The sequence below is a fragment of the Colletotrichum tamarilloi genome (genome assembly GCF_030869305.1).
Source record: "Colletotrichum tamarilloi strain Tom-12 chromosome Unknown Scaffold_15.1, whole genome shotgun sequence".
Taxonomy (NCBI): domain Eukaryota; kingdom Fungi; phylum Ascomycota; class Sordariomycetes; order Glomerellales; family Glomerellaceae; genus Colletotrichum; species Colletotrichum tamarilloi.
Genome location: NW_026849398.1, coordinates 435,897 through 455,803, shown reverse-complemented (window position 1 = coordinate 455,803; position 19,907 = coordinate 435,897). Strand labels below are relative to the sequence as shown.

General features: G+C 52.8%; 5 protein-coding genes across 5 annotated transcripts; 2 read left to right on the top strand and 3 right to left on the bottom strand.

Annotated features, from left to right (window-relative positions):
* Positions 1–1,700: 1,700 nt before the first annotated feature.
* Positions 1,701–1,967, top strand: CTAM01_05839 (uncharacterized protein; the record flags this gene model as incomplete). The annotated part of the gene is made up of 1 exon (XM_060521869.1): positions 1,701–1,967. The coding sequence occupies one exon, from the start codon at positions 1,701–1,703 to the stop codon at positions 1,965–1,967; it is 267 nt and encodes an 88-aa protein (XP_060383538.1).
* Positions 1,968–3,769: 1,802 nt separating this feature from the next.
* CTAM01_05838 (carbonic anhydrase) lies at positions 3,770–4,841 on the bottom strand (the record flags this gene model as incomplete). Its single annotated transcript, XM_060521868.1, has 2 exons — positions 3,770–4,158; positions 4,355–4,841. The coding sequence occupies 2 exons, from the start codon at positions 4,839–4,841 to the stop codon at positions 3,770–3,772; spliced, it is 876 nt and encodes a 291-aa protein (XP_060383537.1).
* Positions 4,842–12,303: 7,462 nt separating this feature from the next.
* On the bottom strand, positions 12,304–12,654 carry CTAM01_05837 (uncharacterized protein; the record flags this gene model as incomplete). The annotated part of the gene is made up of 1 exon (XM_060521867.1): positions 12,304–12,654. The coding sequence occupies one exon, from the start codon at positions 12,652–12,654 to the stop codon at positions 12,304–12,306; it is 351 nt and encodes a 116-aa protein (XP_060383536.1).
* A 1,191-nt stretch (positions 12,655–13,845) lies between these two features.
* CTAM01_05836 (uncharacterized protein) lies at positions 13,846–14,259 on the top strand (the record flags this gene model as incomplete). Its single annotated transcript, XM_060521866.1, has 2 exons — positions 13,846–14,009; positions 14,112–14,259. The coding sequence occupies 2 exons, from the start codon at positions 13,846–13,848 to the stop codon at positions 14,257–14,259; spliced, it is 312 nt and encodes a 103-aa protein (XP_060383535.1).
* Positions 14,260–17,787: 3,528 nt separating this feature from the next.
* CTAM01_05835 (uncharacterized protein) lies at positions 17,788–19,022 on the bottom strand (the record flags this gene model as incomplete). Its single annotated transcript, XM_060521865.1, has 3 exons — positions 17,788–17,994; positions 18,049–18,438; positions 18,627–19,022. 3 exons carry the CDS (start codon positions 19,020–19,022, stop codon positions 17,788–17,790), a joined length of 993 nt encoding a protein of 330 aa, XP_060383534.1.
* Between the last annotated feature and the right edge of the window lie 885 nt (positions 19,023–19,907).

Here is a 19,907-nt window from a genome sequence, read left to right as displayed (position 1 = left end):
GCCTTTTGGGGGAATGAGAAGCCGCGGCGCATAAATGCGCCTGACAATGACCGATCAATGCCAATGATGTCATATCTCAATTTTCCATCGCATTCGGGCCTCAAAATGCTCGTCTTTGAGCATCAGTTATTGTTGGCAACGAAGGACGCGTTTTGGTGGTGCCAACTTTCGGTATATGGGTCGCCTGAGGATCTCAACCAACTCGCCCAATTTCCAGCAACACTGAACCGGAAAAAGACCACCTTATTCATAGTTCCTCTCTCAACGACGGTGCGATTTCAAGCTTCACCAAGTCGACCCTTCCATCAGCCCTACGGCTCCGAATCTGGGGTACCTAACCCGCAGGCTTAAGCTTCCGGGCGCCAAGGTTAGGAACGTGGCTAGGGAACGTGGCTGGTGCCCCTGGCTTGGCAAGTTACTTGTCACTCAAGTGGCTGACATAATCGCTTGCCGGTCTATGTACTCTAGTCCTCATCCTACTATTCTTATTCCTTTTCCTTCTTCGAAAAGCGATATCTAATGAATGCATAGAAGATGAAGTGATAGCAGAATAGGATCCAAGAGAAATAATATAAAGAACAAGACGGTTAGGGAGTATACAATCGTTGTTGACTGGCGTCTGATTTTGTCACCTTCTCGTCAATCTCTCTGGTTTGGTTGGGGGCACGAGTGTGGTGGGTATGGATACCTTACCTACATGCGTGCCTTGCGGCCTGAGCATTTTCGGTGCGCCCGACTCAGCAGGCATCCAGATAAACAAACATCACGTGCCGTGGCGCCGAGGGCCACAAACGGCGCTAAACCATCGGCGTCGTCCGAACTTCGGTACGGCGAATGACTAAACCAACCAAGCTGACGACGCTGCCGTGCCGAGATACCGTCCTATTCGCCAACACCGAGAAGTCGTTCATACTACGTAGTCACGAGGCCGAACAATGCAATGTGTGCATTTGCGGCCCGTTACCTCGCCCACGTTTCCTCGTTTCTTGCTTGAGTGAACGAGGCTCTGGCGAGACAGATTATGAGGCTTGAACAACAGGAAGGGAAACCTACATTTGCTTCTTCCGGCGAATAATCGAGGGGCCTCAAAATTTACAGTTAAGCCCTATCCCTTGTGTCAGCACGCCAGTTTTGAGGCCGTCGCCAAACGATCAGCCCAGTTTGCAGATCCTCGCGTAAAGATAGCCATTGGCGTCGTACGGGTACGCTACCTACGAATGCGGAAGCATGTCATGGCGAACGAACACAAGGGGTGCGCACCTGCATTAGCTGTTGCCTTACGAGGCCAAGTCCCACCTCACGCACTCCGCGGCTCGCATTCGGTCGCGGCGTCACATCAATGGGGTAAACCGTGTCCAGCAGACCGGCCCTCGTGTGGGGCTGCTATCGACCGGCAACCCGGCCAAGTCGGCAAGCGGCCACTCGGGGCACAGCATTCTTAGACCAGGCGTCGTGAATCCATGCCGACCAAGCGGTCGTAAGCAGGAAGCCAAGAAACTATCGCCGTGTAGCCGTATCCAGCAATGACGAGCCCCTCAAGCATTTAAGGACGGCTCCCCCACGGTCTGGACGAGTCCATCATTGCATTGTACAATCACCATCCAATCTTTAACTCATTCATCCAATCGTTGAAGAAATCTACTTTCTGATAAACAAACAAACAAACATACCATTCTTAAGAGACACCAACCTCTGACATCATGTCTTCCCTCAACACCCCCAACTTCGACGCTCCCCGTCCCAAGAGCAGCCGCGCCGGCTCAGACGCGAGCTCCATCTCGGCAGGCTCAGATACCTTCACCCACAGAAGAGCAGTCTCTACAGACTGCCCGCGCCCCTCGAAGCGCAAGTCGTCTCACTCCCAGACCGTCAACGTCTACACCCACTGCGGGCGTCACAGCTCGCAGTTCCTCTTTGGCGGCCGTTCTTTCACGGATATGGCCCGCAGCGTCTTCAAGCGGGACTAGGTTGTTCATTGAGTTGAGGTGCTCAATGTTCCGAGAGAAACCCCCCAAATCGTACATCACGAGGGCCTTTCCAGGAACTTACATGAAGCACCGATACAAAAAAAAACAACCACCAAACTTGGTCGGCAACAACCCGCAGTCCCTTCGCCGTCGCCGCACGCGATCGGACCGCGAGAGCCCCGCCAAGGAATCGGCGAGACCGGTGGTGCCCCACAAGGCTCAAGGAACCGGCACGCGGCTTCCGACGCCAAGCGGAAACCCGCAAAATTCGGCCTCCGATGCCCAGCTCTCCAACCCCCCTGCCCATCTCTGTCTTGCCTCATTCTGTGTTTGCTCCATTGCCCATTGCAAGAACAAAAGTCCGCAGAGTGAAAGATAGACGCAGGCAGCAGCAGGCTGTGGTGAGGGGAGGCAGGAATAGCCGAGACGTGCATGCCATGCCGAGAGCCAAGACCAGGAGACCCATTGGGAAAGTTGCATTCATCGTTGCGAACTCGCGCGCCCCGACCTCCCACAATCGCCTCCGCAGTCACGTCACGCAAGACAAGACTTGGAGTCAATGGTCCATTTCCATCTCCACTCTACACTCCACATGGGCATCATAGTCCGCGTATCCAATCCCTCTGGCCAAACCACTCATATCTCCATTCCGGTGTCTTGGCATAGTTCGCGCCAACGAGTAGCAGAAAGAGCTTGAATTGTGCCAAGTGAAAACCGTTGAATCGGACCAGGGGCCATCAAAACGGGCCACCAATCACACGACTGGCGTCGTCAACCTCTTCCGTCGCTTCTCAATTGGACCTTTCATCACTCTTACGGATACGCGCACAATAGCAGCCTCCCTTCTTTTTCACCCTTGAGGTGCGAATGGTCCCATCATATTGTCAACCTGTCCGGGGTTGGGATGCTTCAAGTACGCCGCCGCCGTATTGCGGAGAAAGGAACCAGGACGAAAACTAGACGGGCCAAAGAGCGTGACATCGCTCCGGTCAACGTCCGTCCATGTCGTCCATTGCTTTTTTCTTTCACAGCCTGCATGCGGGTACGATTTCCTCTTACTGGAGCTAACTACGACGTCCCGTCAATGATTCTGTGTGTTTTGCTTCGTCATTCAACGGAGAACTCGGACAAAGCATTGGACGCAAATCGGGGGGTTTGGCGAAGGGGAGAACTTATCGGAAAAGGCGAGAGAAGTCTCTGTCACAGTTTCCGACCAGAGTCTCCGAGAACATGACTCTTGCATGAGCGCGGAATCCGTGGACGATAATCATTGGTGCTCGAAAGGCGTTCAAGGAAAGATACCATGGAGTTGAATCTTGTTCATTAGAATACAATGCAATACATTTTGAGAATCTGTGCTTCGTCCATGCCAAGAAATGTGAACCCTGCTCATGCGTAAATTGTATTGTGAGATCTGTACGCTGTATCTGTATCTACTTACATACGCTCTCACCACATCGAGCCGTCTTCTCCCGCATCTGTATGACCACCCACGTGTATCCGTACAATGTGTATGCTCGCCGACCTCCCTCCTACTAATGTAATTTCCCACATCTGTATGCAAGTTCATATGTAAAAGCGCCCCTCATAAACGCCAATTAAACCAAAACTCCGTCTCCGTGAGATCCACATCATGAGCCACCAACCCCAAGAAATACGCACAACCACACGCACCCCAAACATCGTTGCTCCCTCAACATCTCCAAATTCCGCCTACCCCTCTGATCCAAGAGTCAGGCAATCCCCAGATCGGTCTAGTTGTACCCTGTAGCTGACCCCCATCCCGGCCAATGCCCCCTCTCTCACGGTGACATGGCATTAAGCATAACTCTCGAGTTCTCCAACAAGTTTTTCTGCCCGGGCACGTTCTGCGTATACCGCGAGTTGAACTTCATCACCTTCTTAGCAGCGCGGTACGTCACGTCGTCGACCCTCAACGGCTCCGCCACGACGTTCCACGCGATACCCTCGGTGCACGGCGGCGTCGTGAGGGAGCCGTCGTACTGGTAGACGTCTGATCCTTCCAAGAGGCGTTTTAGCTCGCCAAAGTCCAGCTCTTCGGTCTCGGCGTGCGAGCCCGGCTCCTTAACCTCGTCGAGGTGGGCAAAGACGTTGGCCAGGAAGGGCGAGGGCGCGCTGTTATCGACTTCGATCAGGAACCCCACGACGGAGTTGCTGGGGCCGGTGGAGTCTATGGGGGAAAGGGGAACCATTTAGTCAGCCATTCGCTTTGGTTTCTCCAGTCTCTACCCTTTCGATCCACAGTTCTCCATATCTGAACAGTAAACAAGAAACCGTAAAAGCAAGTTTGTACAAGTTGGGTTTCTTGGCTCATTGTTTTGACAAGAACTCGTAAAATAATGAGGGGAAAGGAAGGGGAGGCTCACTCTTCAGCTGCTGCTCATCGGCCTCGAACACAAAATGGACCTCCATGGGGAAGTACTCGCTATCGACCCTATGCTCACTAGGCGTATGGAAATGGAACTGCCTCAGATGAAACTTGCGTCCGCGCCTAGTCAGCGTGCCGTTCTCAGCCACGACCTCAAGCGTGCTACCCAGATTCTCAAAGGCGGCGCCGTGAGGCAGGTTAGGCACGTCAAATAACAAGCTCGTGCCCGCGACGAGCGTCGCCGAGGTATCGTTCAGGTTGATGGGGCTTTGCCAGGCGCCCGTGGCGCACTTAGACGACTGGTTGTTGTGGCCGTGCCAGTTGAGGGGACCCGTGAGGTCGTCGTAGCCGAACTTTGCGACCTCGACCAGGCTGTCCTCGCTGCGGGCCGCAATGCCGCCGTGGCTTCGGCGGTAGAGCGATGTGCGGTGGTGGCAAATGGCCGAGGCCAGGGTCACGAAGGGGAGGAGGAGAGAGGACTTCATGGTTCTTGGTATGTTGGTGTAAGTCGAAATAAGGGCAGGACAGAGATTGGGCTCTTATTAGAATAGAAGCAGTATTAAAGTTTTCCTCAAGAGCGGTAGAGAGAAAGAAAGGGCTCAAGAATAGTGAGTGGCGAGCTCCGGGAAGAAGGGGGACGGAGGACCTCTTTATCCTACCTTTCAGTGCTCCGGGAGATAGATCTTGACGGATCCCTCAAGATGTGCCCGCTCCAGTCCGGGGCAAAGATAGGACCCAGAATCGGAGAGGGAAAAGGCGCTCCTCCCAAGCAGACGCCGCCATCTCACGAGGTTGGGCATGACAAACAGTGTGCTTGCTGCGGCCAAGGAGTTCGCCTACAGACGGCACTTTGGCCTGCATAGCTTGAGTCCTTGGTTTCTTGGGTCAAGCGATGACCAGTCTAGGCTGTTCAGAGACTCCGCCAAAGAAGGAAGAAGAGGTCCCCACGCCCATCGGACTGGATGCGTGGGTGTGTGGGTGTGCCCCAGTACCTGTATGGATTGACGAGAGAAGGTAAAAGAGAGTCAGATTATGGCACCCCGTCAGATTGAGATCCTCTAAAAGCCCACTCGAGCCAGGTTAATTGAAAGGTGCCAAGACAACAATACGCGCGCATGCTTGAGGGAGAGTGACAAGAGGGCGGGACGCGGATGAGGAGGCAAAGTAACAAAGAGGAACCACAAGAGCCAGCGGAAATTTCTAGGTACATAATCAGGGCACTTGCATGGCGGAGAAAGGCGGCGACTGACGGATTCTCGTCTTCCAAGACACTCAGATGGAAACGAACATGGGTTCTCATTGGCAAAAAAACAACAAAAAAAAACATGGTTGGCAATCAACAGCCGCCCAGGCTCGGTTGCTGTAAGTCTCTCGCTTCGTGTTATTTTCGTGCCGCTTGACGCCAAGGGTCTTCCACCCGTTCGAAAGCATTTCATGTTGCAAAACGTATGTCGATTCATTGACTAGAATTTCAAAAGAGAAAACAGGATCATGACAGGGTAGTAAGCAAAAAAGTGCAAAGCATAGCCGCGACAGTCTGAAATCCCGGCGTTGCTGACCGTGGCGGAGGGAGCCCTAGGCCGAACGGAGAATATGGCACAGCCGAAATCTCACGCCGATATTCAGTCAGTAGTGCTCACCAGCCAACCTTCAACCGCGGCAACGTGAGCGTCTATGTAAAATTGCTTCGAAATCAAATTTCGCTGCGGTCAAGAGACCGAAGAGGTGGGAGGGAACACAGAGGATCTAAGGTTCCTTCGCTCCGGGTTCTCAAATCCTTCAGAGTCCTATCATGAGCGAAGGAACTGTACCGCCACTGCGACATCATCTCGAGCAAAGTCTTTGCTACAAAACTCCAATAAGCGCTACCATCCAGCATAGATAATACACACTTCAGCATCAGCCTCCACCATTTTGCTGTAGTTGAATGGCGTTTGTCCACCAGAACAGACGCCGTGACAAGTTCACAAGCCACGGATCAGCCAGCCGCCAAATTATCGATATCGCTGGATCATCTTGTTTGTGCTTGTGCCTCTTGTGCAGCGAGCGATTCATGTGCTAGGTAACACTAGACAACGGGACACGCTCCGTTTGTGGCAGTCGACATGGCGCAGAGCGACAGTCGATAATTGACGTGACGTTTGTCCTTGTAAGAAGTAGGACACATGCAGATTTCGCGGCCAAACAACACCCAGACTTCTTGTTTCTTACACCCAAATTCCTTTGAGACCCTCAAAGTTAGCGGCGCTGAACGCCGGTCTGCTGGCCACACACTCTCTCCCAATAGCCGACGCGACCGGGAAATTCTCGAGCGCCGCATCATCAATCCGGAGCGGCATAAGAAGCGGGCTGGAACTCCTGGGGAAAGCTGGGGTGTGACGTCCAATATAAGTTAGTCGGTGCAAAAAACCGTTCGATGATTGTCACTGTACGTTGCGATCCCTGGTGAGACATTTCTTTCCCCCGGTTTGCCTCTAGTTCCACCGTTCCACGGGGATTTTGGACATTTGGTTGGCACCTTTGCATTCTTAGTGACTTGGCCTGGTCTTTTAGACTTTCGAGGTTAATCCAACGTCGATCGGAACATGGCCGACGCTGGTGGGGATTGAAGATGAAGATCGCTTCCATTTCATCAATTCTGCCTATTCAGTAAAAGTCGTATTCACTTCTCGTCTTTGTTTCCCCTCCTAGATGATTGGTTGAGGGTTCAATTGAGACTAATTCTCAAGGTGCATGGGTGCGACAGGATGGATATCACATCCCCTCTACTCTCTTGGCGTAAATGTCATTGCGAAGCTATCCCTGCCAATATCCCAACCGCGGACAAATGAGCGTGACCAAGTACGCATTTATGCTCCAAATCTCCCTCGTGTAAGCCCTGTCCCGGAGCACAAACTGCATCTCTCAGTCTCGCTATCACTTCGTCACTGTGAAGGTCCAGGCCGAGCTTCACTTGTCAACATACAGCCAGTAGATCACATTGAAGAAAAAGTCCACTTTCAGGAGGAAGATTTGCGAAATCTTTGGCCTTCCGATCGAGAACTGATGACTCTTGGAGGCTTACATGGACAGGCTGAGCTGCTCCTGAGAGAGATAGCTATGCCCGCCTATCAACCCACTTACCCAGGTTGCTATCAAGCTCCTATTTGCAGCCTTGGGTATGGTTTTTTTCCCACTTGCATTACTACGAGGTACTTGAAGCTTCAGTGAACACTGCGGCTTGGTACCGGCATCCAATCAAAGCAACAAAACGGCTGCTCTTCAAAGCCGCCTCACATATACCACTTTACGTTATCTTCAATTGCCGAGTTACTCACCGCCGCCCGTCAATGGCATCGTATCCGTATCGTTTAGGAGCGAAATTTCAGCAAGTTCGAACCGTGGCATGTGCCGAAGAATTCTGGAGGCCTACTTGGGGACAACATGCGTCTAGTTCTTGGGGCGCTTCTCCGGCCGCTGTAGAGTCGAATCCTCGTGTCCCGCCATGGTTGATATGGGACACAATAAGGCTTAAGTCGACGGTCAGCGTGTTATTCTAAGACTTTCGCACGTCGGAAAGCACGACTTACAAATGACTCTTGTAACGATGAGATACATCTTCCTACTAATTACTGGAAATCAATACCAGTCGATCGAACCTAGCATCATCCAACAGACTCTCCTCGCGGATGAGATATATTCATACCCCAAAACAACTCTCTTCGGCCAGAGCAGTTTCAGATGCATATACCACCTTCAAGGCCTACACTCCATACCCCCGTACACGATGTCACCAAATAGTCGAGCAAACTTATCCCATCGGACACCCGCCTACCCGCCAATCCACAAACATTTGCCGCAAGCAATCATCCGCAAGGCTCGGCCACTTATCCGCGATCATGCTATATGCACTCTGAACGAGCTTACAAGTAAAAACCCGCGTCCCAGTTTACCTTGTCACGGACTGCGACATGAGGCTCACAACAATACGTTCAGCCAGATCCCTCCGAGATTCACTGTTTTCCACGAACCCTTGCTGATGCAGAAGGTAGAAGAACAAATTGCGTTCCATCTTCCCGTTCTATCATGCTCCATAGTTTAGCCTCTTGAATTCCAATGCTTTCTCTTGAATTGAGAAGCCCTACAGTCTATACGACCGCGTGCCCGAACGGGGTTCACCAGCCACCCCTTTCACTGATATCAGAGTGCCAATCACCGAGGAAAAGATGGTGTTTTTAGAAAACAAGATACAGCCCTGTAATGGAGCTCAAAGTAGCAAAGCCAGAACATACCCCTGCCTTCGTCTCCTGGCTCGCTAGAGACCATATCTTTCCCACTATCGTTCATCAAGCGCACTGGTACCGGACAAAATCCTCCTGCCTAGGTCACTAGACATTCATCTCCAACCTTCAATCACAAAACGCATCCCAGGAAACGAAACATGGCCACCGAACACTCAGGTACTCGAGAAAAATGGCGGAAGTTTGTACCAGGTTGCCTCATCAAGATACTCGGCGATGGAGGTGATCACCGCATCGTTCTATGCGGGGGTCTCGTTCCTTCCGGCTTCACTGGCTTTCGGCGAAAATGCCTGAGCGAGATCCAGCGCTCAAGGGAAATCACCTGCCAAAGTAGAATATGTGGATTGTACAGCAACGAGAAGCCGGCACCACACCCGTATCCAGGTCCTTCTATCTTTCTATATCGTAGGTCTAGTAAGTTCGGAGTCATCCGGCATTAGATCTATGAGGGTCTGAGCCTCCAATGGCAATCAAAACAAAAAGCAAAAGAGTTCACCCTCCCGGTGCCGATTTGGGGGCTACATCTCTTGGTGCACAAACTGGGAAACGCGGACTCGAACTCGTAGCCTGTCGTCGAATAGGCTGTGTGGGCGGAAATTTTGATTGTTGACCATGAACCATTCCACCACCCACGCCACAGTTTGACCTGGACCCCGACCTAGAGGGCGTCTGCTGTGCTGGTGACAGAAATGGACTCGGAGGGGTATATGAAGGTTTGCTGTTGTATATTCAGGTGCGGCAGAGAATAGTTTATCAGATGGGATACACACCCGCAAGTAAGTGGATGTATCCGTCCGGACGCCACCTGCCTCATGAGACCATCTTCACGCACCAAGTACGAGACCGCGGAGCTAATGGTGGATTTCAGTCATCCAGCCCGAAGATAAAGAACACGCTCCACGTAATAATCGAAGTGGTCTTATCCCCCGATATCAAATGTTCACGGTTCACCTTTAGCACCCTACACTAACAACAAGATGGGACCCCCTTCCTCACATGCGTGTTGATCGTTTTGCTAAAATCAAATCACAGAAACGTACGACCGACTATGGAATATCATTCGTGAGTGCTACTATGCTACGTGTACTTGTTTATCGTCGCCTATGGTTTTCTTATGGTTTTCTGTTGAAGCTGTATACCATTCGGGGTGAGTTGACCCCCCTAGGACAGTAAAGGAACGAGAAATCTCACATGAGGAAGAGTATCTAAACAGCTATATCAATCTCGTTCTGTCATCGGCTAGCTGTAGGAGAACAAGTGAACTAAAAAGTACTTCAAAAGAAACACGAGAACACCCTGCAGCGCGGGAAAGAGTTACTACACTCAGCCATCGCCGGTATATTTGTTTGACTTCTACTAGACGTCAACTTGCTCCCGTTTCTTTCGCGTCTTTTTCATTTTTCTTTCAATCTTGAAGCCGTATCCGACAGCTATCGCACCGCGAGAGACAGTAAGTTTCTCCCGGAGGCGTCTGATACCAAGGCGAAAAGAGTAGGTAGGTAGGTCAGGGAGCTGACGTTGGAAGACAGTCGCGACTTTGAGCATCATGGCCATATCGCAGAGGCGCACAGCATGTACAACGCTTTTTAGAAACAGCGTTAAGAATACGTCAACCGTGAAACGGGACGAATAAAGGAGTTTGGTCAAGAACCCGATGCTGCCCACTTGGCTGGTATGCCACAAGCCCAGAGTTGTCGCAAGGTCAACATGGCAAGGGACACTGGTTGACTAGCAAATCAACCAATATCTAGCTACTACGCTTTCGACGCATTGGCAACACGATGTGAATGATGTACTTACGAAGGAGACACTCTTGCTATCTGTGCCATCCGCGGGAGACTCCTACATGCAGCTAGTCCGCCTACCCCGATTGGACCGGAGACACACCACGGCCTCGGGCCCGATGGTGGAGATATCTCGGAGGCCAGATGACCGATAGTCGTGCAACCCACTCGCATGCCCACCCATCAGACGACGCGATCTCTTTCGGAGACCCGGACCAAACAGCCCAACGCTCGGGAGAGATCGCGTGGAATCTCGCACAACATCGGCAAGCTAAGGGAGAAATACCTAGAGTAAAACTTTCCTCATCCATCGCACAGCGTCCCGCGTGCCGTGTGCGACGCCGCATCCCGTCCATTGGGTCGGGCGGTGGCACATGTCCTCCCCCTCTCTTTACCACAAGTAGGGAAGAGTTCAGCGGAACTTGCCACAATGCCTGTTGGTTTCCGTGGACTACTCTCGGAGAGAGCTGAGAGGAGAGCGTGTCAGTCTCCCGCAGCAGGTTCCGCGCCGGGCCCGACGTTGAACGACCGGTTACTCCGCTCAATATTGTAGAAAACCCCTCGGTACTGTTGATACTGTTGCACGGCATGCATGCTATATCACTGCAGGTGACCGCGTACGGGAGTGGACCGAAGGGCCCGTCCTTCGCGGCCGTCTGGAGTATGACAGCCACTACCCGGCTTGGCTCGGACGAGTGATGGTGCCGGTGTGAACATCAAGGCCCCGAAAACAGGGATGGGTACGGATACAGATACAAACTTCAAGAGAAGAACCAGCGGCAATGCCCCATCTGCAGAGTCACGCTGCGAAGTGAATGCCTTTGTCGAGTCTCGTTTGGTATCTCGGCCAGGAAGGTCGCCTCGGTAGTGGAAGCGGTCGGTACAGCCATAGTGTCGTCTCTCTCACCAATGGTCAGTTGACGGCCATAAGCGGGGAATAACTCACCTCTTAAGGCTCCACATGTCCAGGAATGGCTTCCGTTCGCATGGATAAAGATGAGGACTTCCAAGTTGGAACCGAGCAGGAGGCTATGAGCTATATCCAGTGGGTTCGGTGAAGTTGGGACTGCCTAGAACGGCGGGCCATTGGACTGGGATACCTGTCTTCTTGGTCTCTTTGAGGAATCTGGCCGCCTCGAGGTGCTGTGCTATTGGGGGCCAACTCATGGCAGTGGCTAGAGCGAGCGGCCGACTAACCTGGGCCTGACGATTTATTGAAATGATTTAATTGGCATCACGTTTGATCATTTCTCCGATGACTGTGGCTTAAACCGGCACATAGTTGGTTACTGAACCTCGCTAATCGCTCGCGGAAGACGTCTTGGCCTCCCGGCCTCGGCAGGATACACTAATTAGATGGGAGTGATCCGTGGCATGGAATTGATGAGTGCGGGGATGGAGGTTTGGTTCCCTTCATCTCACCGCAACTGATGCGTGGTCCATCATCCAGGATGGGGCGTCCCCGTCAGACTCCAGTGGACAAACTCGGGGTCATGCCCGGTCTTGGCCACGCCATTCGCAAGCCCCTTCGGGCCCTGGGATTGTACCCACGGCTGGAGGAGAATGGGTCCTGCAAGATATCACCGATGGGTCGGCCAGTATGGCCTCATCGGGAGTGCTTCGCGCCATTGCCTTTTGACCTGCATCGTCTGCATCGCTTGCAGCGCTCGTGGTGCGCCGTCTGCTGCAGCTAGAACGTGATCGAAGTACTTGCGTTGCCCTTTCACGATCAATTGGCGCTGCGATTCGTCGCGGTTGTCGCACAGGGCCCGCCAGAACGGACAACGAGATAGAGACGGTCTGTCTCTGGTAAAATGATCGGCGCCCGTCATTCTGCCGCTAGACTCCACGGGCGATGGCGTTGTGAATAGTCGCGCTGCCGACTAGAACACGACGCCAGGAACCCACAACCCTTGATCGTGGGGCGACAGAAGATGCTGTGCAAGACTGTAAGTGAGTCCTTCGACTCCCGAGAGCCACTTGTTTCGCTCCATGACCGAGAGCGGGCCTCCTGATCTGGCACTGTCGTTCGTGGCTTGCTTGCGCCAGTCTGTGGGCGAAAACGGGGGGCCGCGCAACTGGTGAGGCAATCGGCGAAAACTCTCGATAATTTCCACTTCCCGCCATGGGGAAAACGTTGGCCAAACACCCCATGTTCGAGATTTCTGAAGCAGAGGCTTCTGCTTTCTGCTACGTTCTGAGAGACCGCCTGCGATTTCATCTTTGCAGACCATTGCGAAACAAGGGTGCAAACTTGGAATCTCGGGCTGTTTTGCATAGCAGTAGTTGTAGTATAGGCCATCGAGGATACGCCATGGCGACTTTCACGGATCAGACCCCGAATATCTCACTGCTCATTTGTTACGTGTGTGCGTGTGCAGTGTGTTGGCAGGGTCACAACTGGCAGCCAAGCAGCAAACCCCTCAGAACGCTGTTGATGGCTGCTATCCAACCCCAAAGCGATCACTACCAAGTCGGTCCGAGGCCAAGAAGATCATGATAGGACAATCTCCACAGAATGCGTCTGATCTTCAGCGATGCTGCCAGGACATCCGCAGAGATCATGGATTTGGCCTTGGAGGAGGCGTCGTGTCGTTGTTCCTCCTGCAGTGTGCAAGGTTGATCCAGTTAGAAGACTGAGATGGGCTGCCCTGCTCTCACATACTGACACTGACTGTTGGGAAGAGCTCGCCGTCCTTGCGTCGATAGGACATCGTATTGCGTTGTGCTGCCAGATCCATCAGTCAGATCCAGCGATCCAGGGCCACTATCGTGCAAATTAACACAGGCTTGACGGGTCCGTGCCGCGAGACTGTTTGAATCTCGAGAGAGCACATTTCCTCCGAATCGCGTTGCTGCTCTTAAAAAAAATAAAAAATAAAAAAAAGGGTCGCGCGCGTTGGTGTGGTCGATTCCCCGCAAGGCCTGAGAGCGCGCAGCAGGATAAGCGCATGTGAAGCTGCAGCGTTGCAGCGGACGGGATCCAGGCTGAACCAATAATGGCTCGCTATTGCTCCCCCGCACTGCATCAGAAGAAATGATGGATTGAAGCCATCCCAGTTGACCGAGATGAGGAAAAAGGAAGCCCTCTCATGCAGCCGGTCGCGCCTCTGTGCTTGTTGTCATTGCCGATGGCGGGTGGAACGGACGCGGTGGGCGCGCGATTGTCGAATAAGGCATCACCGTCTCAGCCCTTCGACGGATGGACCGCTCATCAATAGGTATTGCAAACCGTGCTGGGCTGAAGCTTGGGGGCCAGGTGAGATTGAAACAGCCGACAAAAGAAAAGACCCATGGGCTCGATACCCGCATGGGCTAGTCCAGACGTTGAGCGCGCCTCCTCCCAACCGAATAATTCGAGAAGAACTCGGCCCTAGGGGCAAGGAAGTTGCTAAAAGGGCATCGCGAGCCCAGACACCCGATTGATGAGGGAGAAGGGTGGGACATGTGGTCCGTGGAAGCTCATCGCACGCACTCTGCTTCGGCACGACATCGAGCGGACGGATAGTGTACGGAGTAGAGCCCTCCATGACCTCCCGCCGGACATGATACTCAGTGCCGAGACACGGCTCACCGAGCAGCAAAGCAGGTGCCATATTTGTCGCCGCCGCTGTTGTTCAGTGTGATAAAGTCTCTTGACAAGCATCAGATCGGAGGTTAGCATATTCAAGGCTCGAGCTAACTCGCACAGGCTTGCGACTCTGCACATGGAATTGCTAAGCAATGCCATCTCTGTAGATGTGACCCGGCTTGACTGGTCTGATACGGTGCCGAAGACCGATATGCCCGCGTCATCGAGTGCTGAGGTTCCGAGGGGTTGCGGCGGCCCCGTTCGGTGATGTCCTGCCAGATCGGGTCATACTCGCGGGAGAGGACGGCGAGTGCTCCGTACCCTTGGGCTTGATAGTGAATGTATACATCGAGATGTTTTGTTCGATGGAATGACTAGTCGATTTGATTGATGGCCCTTCAAGTCCTTCAATCAGCCCATATGAGCAGAGATAGACTCGCATTGCGGATGGGGTTTCTGTCAGTGCAGGCTGCAGGTGAGCTTGTTTCTATGCCGGTGCGCAGCCTCAAGGTAGCGTCATGATCGGGTCTAACAACACAGAGAAAGTTCAGGTTTGGCAAGGCCGCGAAAGGAGAAAAGATTTGGCGACTGGGATCCAGGAAGTCTGCCCATGAGATGTCGGGGACAGGGACCGGGGTGTAGTCGGAAATCTTTCATAATTCCCGCGGAGGCTTTGCTCCAGATAGACAAGCTGAAAGTAACATCTCAATTCTGATTAATGTAGCCCTGGACTCGTGGAGAAGATTGAGCTGGAAGCTGCCGAAAGTCTGTAGAGGATGATGGGAACCTGACGGACAGCTTGAGCCTTTGGCACGCCAAACTCGCAAGAGCGGACGAGCGAGACAACTGCCAAAGCCATGCATGTCTGAACTCTGTCGTCCAGCTCTGCAGGTCGAGACAATAGGAATCCCCTTCCTCCAAGCTCTAGGTGGCAGTGGTGACCGCAAGCGTTTCCATGCCCAAGTAAATTTTCCTGGCAAGGAAGCACCTGTCAACATGGAAAATACATGCAATACGCGTTGAAGCATCGGCGGTTGAGACTGTCGTTTCAAGCAGACAGTGGCTCGTTTCTGTCGAGATGATCGAGTCAACCTTGATCAATCACCCGTCACCTGGCCTGGGTTTTGCCTCGCGCCTGCAGTAGGTGCGAGCCGTTGGCTCCTACTGCCTTCCAAACATTCTCGGCCAAGGTCATTGCCTGCGAAGCGTCTTGGTAATTGTCTTTGACCTATGTGAAGCTTCCTGCCAGGCACAGACGCCAACAACGGTGCTGATGCCTATGATGGCCAGCAATGATAAGAGTAGCGAATGAGAAGCAACGGCTGCGGCGGCTTGGTCAAGGAAGGACACGGTAGATATCCGGCTGGAATACTGACTGTACTCGAAAACGGAACGCCGGTCGTTTATTCAACTTCTCGTCCACACTCCACCTTTGCCGTTGTCCTGCAATCTTGTTCGATGCCGCTCAAGATCCAGCCGGACATGATCTGATATTCTGACCAACCTTGACCCAGTGTGCTTACTTCAGCATCGAGAAATTGAGCGATGACCTGGTGTGGTACTTGGATGCATCGTCTGTGAACAGGCTTGTTCGAGTTTTGCAAAAGCCCAGCAGAGCAGCCCAGGGCCACGGGCATGGGCGCATCAACCATGGTAATTGAGTGCTCCCTGGCAAATCTCGAGATCAATGCGTAAATGGAATGGAAAAGCAACATGAGCTGCAAAAAATCGTGGTGCTCGGGGTATCCGCACTCCCGCTGTGCAACAACTTCATGCTTTGCTCCAGCGGCCCCATTTGTTCTCGAATACACTTAAATAGCCTGCACCACAGGGCTGAAGTGTCTGTCAACCAAATGGAGTTTGTGCGTTGCATAGCAAAGAGTATTCGCAGTCAGAAGCAAATTGCTTGCGACGGGGCGTCTCCTTGTTCATTATGCTGGCGGGTCCTGGCTTGTTTCGATGGTTGCTGACGGGAAAACTACCCTTCATTTCCAAAGCATGAGCTTCTATCCGTACGAATAGGTTACGATGCGGAGTACGGTAAATTACCTGGAGCTTCCCGTTGGCCTTCCCCCGCCAGAGACGCCTGCATCATCTCACCGCAATTCAAGCCAGCTCTTTGTATGTCAAAGGTGCCCGTCGTATGATACAAGCTGAGAGCCGCACCGCAGCAGTATCTGCATGCGTCCTCTGGATTCGTTTATACTTGTACTTGTGCTGGCTTGGTTGGACCTGATATGCCGCATCAGTGGCTTTACGAACTTGATCTCGTCTCGCATACTCAAGCCTCCTGCTACTTTGCTAGCATGCAAGTACATCATATCTCATCGGCAGGGGCGCCGGAAAGTTGTAGGGGCCGCAACGCCGCCGCCGCATCGCCGCGAGAAGCGATCATGGCCCATTCGCAAGCATGCTAGTCTGTTAGCCTGCTAGCGTCGTTTCCACCTCACCCCCGTTGTCGTTGCTAACAAGAACCCGTCTGTAGCCTGTGAGAATCTCGTGTGTGCGTGTCGTGCTTGTTCTGCTTGCTACTCGCCCTCGAGTAGGACCTGTGGTGCGAGAAGTACATGTACGAAGTGGGCCGCTCATAGTGTTGCCCCTTTGCATGTAAGTGCTCGTGCATCCCACGTACAACATACCTCGAATGTCTCTCCATTGCCCGCCTCTTGTGTGCCACTGGCGACCCGTTGGTCGTTGACCGACGATTTGTCTTGTGGACCCCTGACTGATCTCTCGCCGTGACTAAATATAGTGTGAAAAAGCGAGCTAAGGCTCAAAGTCAAAAGACGAGCAGAAAGGGCGAGTATGTATGGAAGAATGAAGGAGTAAAGAAGGGAAGCTCGAGTGAGGTCATGAACATTGTAATACCAACAAGCCTCAAGATCAGATCAGATCGGAGGCTGGGCTCTAGCCAACGTCATAAGCGCTGTCAAGAGCGGTCGGTCGAATGAATCAATCGGGCAGGTCGGGGTGCAGCCTAGTGAGCGTACGGATAGGCGATTGTATCCTTACTATGTGCGTGTGCGATATTACTGTTGTGAATACAGAGTATAATGCGCGTGTGTATGAAGTCAACGGTCGATTGCCTGAGCGGCACCGAGAGTGACTCCTGAAGACCATGGGTAAGACACAATTACACGGCACATCTGCCTTCTTTCTGCAAGGCGTCGAGGTTCGGATATAAATCAAGTCTTCCGGGTTTATTGATAGGGTGTTGCTGATGTCGCCAAGCTGCGGAGTCCATCACGAACGGCTTCTTCCCCTCCATCTCATGTCTCCCTTGTCGGTGACCACCCGGACGCCTAGGCCTTTCGGATCAAGTGCGGCGGCGGCAACAACTCCAGTATGCTCCAGTCTCCCGTCGAACGAATTGGCCTTGTCTCTTGCTCGTGGGGTGGGAGGCGGAGGGTGGACAGAGCAGGCTTGTGAAGTGGCCCTGCAATTTTTTTCCCTGTCGAAAACAGGGGACGCCATCCCTTCCGATATGCAGGTAGCATTACCTCACCATCTCTAGCATGGCAAAGCCACCATGGTGGGGTACTTTGTCAAGTTGAATACGGAGAAGCGTTCCTTTCTGCCCCTTCGTATCCGCCGATTATCACACGTAACCGGTGACTGACGACTGCACTCGCGCCGCAGCCTGCACTGTAGAAGGGGGAGAGACAGCTCCAGAGACAAGATTGAGGCGAACCAGATGGTGATTGGCCGGGAGTGTTGGCGAGGCATGTTGTTGTACCGCCGTGGCGGTCTGTCGTCTAGTCCGCCGAGAGATGCATCGACAAGCTAGGTAGATACTCTAGCTGGTGAATCCAGAGACGGTCCAGAAAAGTGCGAAAGAATCTAAGTAGGTAGTATACATGCGTTCCTTGGTGGGATCTGGTGATGGGCTGATGACATTGGTCGAGCCGGAGAATCTGCATTTCGTCCCATCGTGTACGTAGTAGGACTCTGGAGCCCAGTAGGTTTGGGTGTGGGTGTGTGCATCAATCCCGAAGAACTGGCTCTGTGCTTGATTTCAGCACTTGAGGACTTGCTTGGGTAGCCTGTACATCCATACTGCGTCCAGTGCTGTCGTGTACCAAGCGTAAGGGTCCTCTGGCGAGGGAGGCTGAAGAGGCGTACGGCTACCGTGAAGACTCGGTAGTGTGAGGTCAGATAACCTAGCCCGGGCGAGCTTTGGAGCGCGAACGTTGAGGTGTTTCGTTTCCGCCTCCTTGGACGTTTGTTTGACGCGCGATGGATCGACGTTGCGCGTTGAACAAGTCTCCGAAGCGGTGTTGCATCTTTGGGTCTTTGGGTTTTTGGTTTGAAGCTCGAGCATCCCATCTTTCTCATCTGACAGTGCCCGGACCTCTGCCCGGTGCCGCGTGGGAATGGCGGTTGCAGGTAACGGTGTTGTTCTCTGCATGTACAAGAATTGAGATGACCATGTTGAGCGTGCTGCTAGGTATTCAAAAGTTGTAGGGAGTATGAGGTGGTCGTATCTGCAGCGCTCTTGCTTTGGCACCTGTGCCCATCCATCTCTTTGGCGATGCTGAAGCCTCAAGGGGTAGCTTACGTGCCTACCTACTTACCCGTACGCTACGTTTACGAGGTAGCAGTGAATAGGCAGGGACGGGCGCGACATTGGTGGACCGGCACGGTAAGTGGTGGATTGAATGTTATGGTTGTGTTTTTGTTGTTTCCCGAATCCCTTGGGGCTTCCTCATTCGGGACACCAGGCACACAGGAAGGAGGCACTCGTGGCATTCTGAGCGCGGCGAGCATTTCCAGTCGCCCAGGAGCAAGGGGTAGCGTGGTCGTGATTCGCCGCTTTTCGTTCATCCACCCAATGACAGATTGCCAAAATTCTCCAAGCCACCCACTGCGTAGGAATACGTCCTCACGTCCTTCCCAGGAGACCAAGGGACGCGTCCTGGCCTTTCCTGTTTGGGTTGTTTTCGAAGGGGATTTGGGGGGTCCGCCCTGTGTGTAGGTATTATGGAGAAGCAGGAGAACAACAAGTGGAAGGGTAGGTACAGTCTCACACATGGCTGCTTAACCTCGATTCCTACATACCTTCCAGAGTTCATTGATACATGGCAGGAGCTCTCCTGAGTCCACAGCAACTGAACCTCTCATCAGCCAAGTCCCCGATACCTTAGCTACGTTGATGGCCAGCCTTGTGATATCTTATCTGAGATCGCGATGAAGCAAGCACAACTGACACTTTACCCATCATGTTGACATAGTCTGTTCTGTGTAGACTGCTTATTCTTTCATTCCTAGAAGCAGGCACTGTAGGAAGTTGAGGGTCAAATTGTGAAAAGGCAGCGAGCATGTAGGACACTGAAATGTTCCTCAACGTACTACGGATGGTTAGGAGAGAAAAGTATCCGTACATTGGACCGCACTTGCAGGACTATACTAGACTGGACCAGTTAGATACGATGGCGTTGGGCCGGGGCACCCAGTCTGCCGCAACGAAAACACAGGGTACATGAGATCAAGGGTAGGGGACCTGCCTAGGATCAAGGCCGTGGTGGATTGTGCATTTACAAGCAAGCGCATGTATCTCTATCCGCATGAATGGGCGGCGCGGGTACTTTGATGATCCATTTCCTGCACTAGGTACGGAGTACTGTATACGCAGTATGGTCTCCAGGAAAGTGGAACTCCATCGTCGCCTGGCTCCAGCAGACCAATGCAGCACCATGGGCCATCGGTACGATACCAAAAACCTTCCCATTTGGCAATCTCCATTTCGACCCTTCACTGCCTGCGCCTGCCCACCCCGAACCGCCATTTTGCCTGAGAGAAACCTCCTTCTCCTCCTCCTCTCTTCCTGGGAATTCCCTCTCACCACACCCGACTTGCTCTCTCTGTATCCCCTCTCTTCTCTTCCCTTTCGTTCCCCCTTCTTCCTTCTATTCTTCC